A 6,920-nucleotide genomic window follows, 5' to 3' on the forward strand; every position below is an offset into this window, starting at 1 on the left:
CCTCTCCTGCTAATAACGCACCCAGCAACAAGAGGGAGCAAACTACAGTTCTCAGCTCTTCATGACAGGCCCCTTTCCTACCCATGTGCACTAAATCAAGGATCCCATAATCCTAAAAGTTCCTGAAAGTAATACAAGAGCAATGAAGAGGCAGTGGAAGGCCAGCAGGAGCGGATGCGCACGCAGAGGCAGGTGACAGGGCCAACTCCCACTTGGATCCACCGGACGGTACTCACCGGGTTCGCACCTGGACCGATCATCCACACGTCCAAGTCGACGTGCGCAGCTCAATGCTGTGGCTGCACCCACCATGCCTTCATCCACTGGTGGTTAAATTACACCCGTGACGCTCTATCCCTGTATTCCCAGGCTGCTGAGCTTCACCCATTTTATGGGTGTGTGCAGTGGGCGTGGGGGTTGGGAGCACCTCAGAGGATCTTCCAGGCGAAACATGCTTGGTTTTTATTAATGAGCTGATGAGAAAAGCCAACCCAGACCTTTAAGTGAAATGTGTGATTGGTAGCCAGGCGAGAATAGGTTTTAGAATTAACTCTTCCTACAGTCTGCTATGCGTTATCACCCCCAAGTTAATTACCCCTGAGGATGAAAATAGGTTTCATGACTCATAAGCACCAATACAACACTTGGCAGCAGATGAAAATGTAAGGACACATTTGCAGGAAGCTGACACGCACATCTATTTATATGTGGGGAGATTCTTGATGAGGTGAGACAGGTACCTCCCGGGTACCAGGATTAAGAGGCTGCAGCAGATACGCCAACTGCCATTTATTCACACCTCCAAACACACATACACACACACGCACACACACAAACACAGAGTCATGGTTTCCACTACTTCAATGATGGTGGTGGCAAAGCAGGAACAGAAACTGAAAGCATGTTGTTAACAGCAAGTCTGAACACCAACCCAACCTCCACCGCGGTGTTCTGGGCTAACCAGTGACTTGTTTTTCCCCAAACTCACCTGCTCCTTTATTCGCTATTCCTCTGGCCTTGTGCGGACAGTCCGGGCCCAGCTTGCCTCCACCAGGAATGGGGTGTGGCCAGGAATGGATTTCTGATAGGATCTGGGGTTGTGTTTTGCTTCCTCCCTCCCCATTTCCTACTCCCCTTCCATTTGCCTCCCAGGAAAGTACAAGGTTCAAACCAGGTTTGTTTGCCTTCCCTCAGAGCTCTGGGAGGGCTCCAGAACCCTAAAGGACATTCCAGTCCCATCCCCATCCCTCTGTACCTCACAAATGCCACCAAAAAGTCAACTAGATGAATAATCGCATTTCTTCACCAGTGGGGACGGGTTCTATTTGGTGTCATAAGCGATTGTTCCCCAGGAACACGGTTTGGGACTCTCTCTTCCCCACTCTCCACAACCAGCTAAGTGTCCTGCCTTTTGAAATTATTATCGAAAAGGAAGGGAAAGAAAAAAACGTCATGAATGAGGTGAAACTGCTCCTCCGATGCATGAACTGGAAGCTGCTGGGAACTCAGTCCTGAGAACATGGATTTGTTTCCCACTTCCCACACCCCTCCTGCCTCTCCACTGCTGGCTCCCAGCTCTGTGACATGTTTGCTTTAAATGTGCAGTAACAGTGATTTTTGCCACATCTAGGAGGCAAAGCACCCCGGTTTTGTCCTGTTTCCCCCACCCCACTTGCATTAAGTCACAGCTGCACTGAGTATCAGCATATACTCAGGGCCACAGGGAAAGGCACCAAAAAAGCATTCCTGACAATGCTATTTGCAGCTGGGGTGCGCGTCAGGGGAAAACAGAGATGCTGAAGAGTAAACAGAAATCGCTTAGTCAGCAACTGTCCTGCCCCAGAGAGGTGAGTGTAAATAGTCTGGTACTGAAGGGGAGGGGCAGTCAGCCAGCACAGGGCCTTCTACAGATGCCACCTCTGAGGGCTTTCAAAGGCACCAGCATTTGTGTTATATGGTGGAAGTAGGGAGGGTGTCCCCCATGTTGGAGCTGTGTGGTCTTAGCCCTAGAAAAACACACTTGCTGACTCGGGGCAGAATTAATATCAATTGAATTTATTACAAGTTACTAAGCTCCAAGGCACATTACAGTGTTCTGTTAACTACAGAAATGTATAAAGGACAAACAGAGCAGATTCTCCATGTCTAGCATTTCGCTCTACTGTTCAAAAGCATCCGTGCATCAATAAAGCAAAAACAAAACAACACGTGAAGATCCAACACATTCAGGTCAGTAGAAACAAACCAAAACGTTTTCCCTCACAAACTTGCAACAAAAAACACCCACCCACCCCAACACCCCCCTTACCATTTTGCAAAGGAAACAAAAACAAAACAAAATAAAGTGAAGACTTCAACACTTGGGGCTGTTCAGAAATGAAGCTCTCACCATTTTATAGCATCATTTTTTTTTTTTAGGCAGCAACACTGGCCTTGGCAAAAAAAAAGTCATTTTCTTTTGTGTTTCTTTCTTTCAGTGAGTGCATAACAATTACAAAAATACACACCAGCAGCAGTCGTTGCTAAAGGCTATTAATTCTGTACCTAGGCAAACACTCTGCCACCAATAAATGCTAACGAATATGAGGCAAATGACCGAACCAATATTATACTGCTTAACACAAACCAGCTTATCCTTCAAATGAAGAAGTTACATACCTTTGTTTCAAAATATAGAAACATACGACGAAAATAATGTCTATACATAAGACTAACTTTTTGCAGTTTGTTATATTCACAATTCTACATCTTGGGAGTGAGGGAAGAGAGGGTCGATGTGGGTGGGGGAGGGGCCCTCTGGACGGGAGAGGAGCTGGTCTGGGGCTAAGGAAGTGGCTGTCTTGTGGTTCAAGGGTCTCTCTCCTTTTTCACTTTAACATCCCCAGCTAAGATCGTCGCGATTTCGCCCTGCATGAAGGCCCAAGGTACATTCGACCCAACCAGGGGGCATTTCTCTCCGCTGGGGCAGTACACCTCGCCGGTCGCCCCCTGGGCCTTGATACTCTCTCTAGAGCAAGGGAAGCAGAATTTGTGGCTGGGAACAGAGGGGCACTGAACGAAATGCGTGTCCTCCAAACGTTCGTGGCAAATGGTACAGCAAAGGGGCCCGCTGTTGGCCATAGGGGAATCCGGAATGTTTTGGGGGTGCACTTGGTCCATGCCCGGGTGGGTGCTAGGCGGCGGGGGCGCCACCTGTAAATTCAGGTCCCCGTTCCGTGATGCCAAGCGGCGCTGCCCGGGTACGGAGGCCGGCGACACTGGGCTGCTGCTGTTGCGCCGTGCAGACGCAGTGGTGGAGTGCACAGAACTGCCATCCTTAGGCGAGTGCGCCGTGCCCAGTGTGTCTGCCACCGACATGAGGGCGGCCATGGGCGACGGACCGTTCTGAGGGGCTGACTCGGGCGGGGTGGTCCGGTTGGAATGGGGTCCCAGGGGTGGGGGCGGCGGAGGCGGACCCCCTGCCGCATGCCCCGGCGCTGCAAAGCCCCCGGCCGACATGGTGAGCTTTAGTGCCTCGCTCTGGTTCGCCATCCACTGCTGCCTCTGCTGCTCCTCGCCCAGCTTCAGCGCGCCCTCGGCGGAGTCCGGGGGCTCGGGGGACGCCTTCCTCTTGCGCAGGCTGGCAGCTGCGCCCCGGCCCGAGGGGGCGGCGGGCGGCAGGGCCCCGGTCCCCGGGGGCGCGCTAGGGGCGCGGCTTAGACTCACCAGAGCCGTGGGCAGCATGGGGCAGCTGGCGTCCAGGTAGGGCTGGGGCAGCATGTCGGCGCCGGGCACGCCCTCCTTGAAGAAGCGCACGGCCTCGGGCAGCAGGTCTCCAAGTAGACGCCAGTCCCCGGAGCCGTGTTTCTTCTCATACTCCAGATACTTGAAGCCGGAGGAGAGACCCCGACCGAAGTCTTTCATACAGTCCTGGTACATCTGCTTGGCCACACCAGATGCGCTGGAATACACGTTGCCCGAGCCCGTGGGGTACTCAATAAACAGCTTCAACTCGTAGTCCATACCAGGCTTGGAGACGGCGTCGAAGGCGAAGACGCGGCCCAGCAGCGAGTGGTCCTTCTTAAAACGCACCTCGTAAGGCGTGCAGCCGGCCAGCGTGAGCAGCGTGTCGCGGACCATCTTGGGCTTGTTGGCCCACTCCTCCGCGCGGTTGCGTAGGCTCTCACTCAGTTCAGCCAGGGCCTCGGCGTTACGCTGCTTCTCCTTCAGCTCGCGCTCCTGGTCAGTGCTCGACACGGAGCCGGGCCTTTTGCCACCAGCACCCCCGCCCACCTCGGCCACCGACGACGAGGTCGAAGATGACGCGGAGGACGACGCGGCCGATACGCCTGGGCCGCCCCCGAGACAAGCTGGGCCCCCGGGGGCCCCGGGGGGCGCGGGCGTCGGGGGCCCACGGCTGCCCAGACCATGAGGCGGCGGTGGGGGCAGCACGGGGGCGCTGGCCGGGCCGTTAAGTAGCGTCTGCGGCAGCAGGTTAGGGGGCACGGTAAGCTGGGGGCCTCCGCCACCCCCCGGGTTGGGCAACCCTGTCACTAGTCCACCATGCGTCCCGCGCCGAGACGCCACCGACGCCGCCGCTGAAGAGGAGTTGGGGCTCTGGCGGTTCAGCTCCGGGGGTCCCTCCTCCGGTGTGGGCTTGGGGAAGCCGTTGGGGCCCCCCAGACCGTTGGGCAGCCGCGCGGAGTGGCTGCTGCTTCCCAGGCTCACCGGTGGTGGAGGATATTCGAAGCGGCTGCGCTGTTCCACCGCGGCGGCGGCGGCGGCGGCAGCAGCAGCGGCTGCGCTCAGACCATAGCGCTCCAGGCCGGACGGGGCCGCCAGCACCGCAGGCTTGCTGGAACCATCGACGTGGTTGAGCTGTTGTTGCTGCTGTTGCTGCTGCTGTGCGGCGGCCGCTGCCGCCGCCGCCGCCGCCGCCTCCTTAGCCGACAGGGCCACCGTCTTGACCCCGACGGGCGGCGGCGGCCCGGGGGAGCGGCCGTCCTGGAAGCAGCCGTGCGCCCGCTTCAGCTGACGCGCGGTCTCGATCACAAACTCGATGCGATCCGCGCCCTCGTAGTTGACGCAACCGCGGCATACGGGTTCCGAGAAGTCCCAGATCATGGCCCAGGGCATGCGGGGCAGGTCGCACAGGTAGCAAGATTGTCTCCGGGACGAGGACACCTGCGCCGCCGACATGATGCCGGCCCTCGGTAAGGTAGGCCCCCGCCCCGGTTGTCTCCGCGGCGCTTTCTCCTCCCGGAGGGCTGGCCGGCTGGGGAGGGAGTACGGCTGCGGGGGAAGGAGGGGGGGCGAGAAAGTTCTGCCCCAGGGGCTGGAGGAAGCGCGAGTCTCCACCGCCCAAGCAGCGCCTCGCTGCGGGGGCTCCACCGCCCGGGCAGCGGACGAGTTCAGCCCGCTCCTCGCCCCCACCTCCTACTGCGGCTGTTTCGTCGGGAGGGGAGCTCAGGCGCCTTCTTCCTGGTGTCGCAGACCCGGGCTGGACGCTCCGGGCCCGGGGGGAGGGGGCGAGGGTGCCGGGTGCTGGCCGCCGTTGGTTCTTGGCCCCCTCCCCGGAGTGGCTGGTGCCTGGAAGCTCGAAAGGGGTTGTCTCTTCCTCTCCCCTGGGGGGGACCCCCTACGACCTGCGTCCTCTCCCCGCCAGGCTCTCTGGGACGAAGGGTAGAGGGTTCAGTGCCACCCGGTGCCCGAGTCCAATCTTGCTGAAGTCGCTGCTTCCCCGGAGGACCGGGGGAGGGGTTGGCAGCCGAGAGAGGAGCTTCTCCCCTCTCAGCGTCGGCCGTTCCGCTGGCGTTAGCTGGGTTTGCACGGCCGGAGGGAGCCGCCGCGGCCACTGCTTCCAGGACGCACGAGAGCAGAGGAGAGGAGCGCACGCACGCAGGCTCCCGCCGCCCCCAGGCCTGGCGGGCGCCCGGGCCCCCGCGGCTGGCGGCGCTCACGTTGGCTGTAGGGCGCTCGCGCGGCGCCTCGACCCGGGTCGCATCCCTTCCCGCTCGCACTCGCCCGGAATGTGGGGTTGTGATTGTTACTCTACGTTCCGGAGGCGCGGCTCGGCGCTCCCGCTCGCGCTGCGGCTCGCGCTGTCCCGGGCTCGGCCGCGCGGGATGCCGCCCAGGCGGAGCGCTGACGTCACCGCCATGCTCTGCACCAGTTCTCCCCCCTCCCCTTTACACTTCCTCTGTGGAGCCCACTTGTTGCTCGGGAAAAGCGCATGCGCGGCAGGGCGCCCAGATTCCTCCCAGTCGGCCCCTCCTCCGCGCCTCCGCCCTCCCCTCCCCCTTCGCTGTGTGTGTACAACAGCTGAGGCCCAGCGAGCTAATGCTGGAAGACCAGGGTTGGGGGTGGAAATTAAACAGACTATGACCTTTCCTTTCTCCGCCCGGCTTTCCCAAGTTAAAACGCGTTTGAAAACCACAAGCGTCGTTTCCGATCCCGCTCCCCACCCCACTCCGAGCAGTGAATTTAAATGTCCTGTTTCAAGATTTTCGCTGTGAATTTCATAAGGGTATTACCCATTACATCTGCAATCAAACCCCCCCCCCCCCCGGTATGAACGTCACATTCATTGCTACCACTGATGCCGAAGCACCTGCAAAATTAGCTGTTTTCCAGTCTTTCAGAAACTGCCTTTTCGCTTTGTTTTTGTGCCCTGGTCTCGGAACCTGAGCTTCAGCGACGGAGCTAAATGAATTCAGGGTGAGATACCCCTCCCCCAAGCCGTACTCTAAAAATTTTGGCTGAATGTCTAAAGAAGCTACGAGCACCCGGAGGCCTTTAAGGAAAACAGTCTACTGGCTGCGCACAGCTGCATTTGGGGGCAGGGAGGGGGAGGTGCTGGAGAGACCAAACAGGTGAGTGGTTTCTTCGGGATTGATAAAAGAAAGTGGGGGCAGCATTTAATAATGTTGATATATCTTTGT

The 6,920-nt window shown here is 58.3% G+C and overlaps 1 protein-coding gene across 1 annotated transcript; it reads right to left on the bottom strand.

Moving 5' to 3' along the window:
- Window positions 1-2,039: 2,039 nt before the first annotated feature.
- On the bottom strand, window positions 2,040-5,398 carry IRF2BPL (interferon regulatory factor 2 binding protein like). Its single transcript, XM_029239050.1, has one exon. The coding sequence runs from the start codon at window positions 5,176-5,178 to the stop codon at window positions 2,848-2,850; it is 2,331 nt and encodes a 776-aa protein (XP_029094883.1). The 5' UTR covers window positions 5,179-5,398; the 3' UTR covers window positions 2,040-2,847.
- Window positions 5,399-6,920: the final 1,522 nt, after the last annotated feature.

The sequence above is a fragment of the Monodon monoceros genome, unplaced genomic scaffold (assembly GCF_005190385.1).
Source record: "Monodon monoceros isolate NGI ecotype Baffin Bay Population unplaced genomic scaffold, NGI_Narwhal_1 Super_Scaffold_21, whole genome shotgun sequence".
Classification (NCBI taxonomy): Eukaryota; Metazoa; Chordata; class Mammalia; order Artiodactyla; family Monodontidae; genus Monodon; species Monodon monoceros.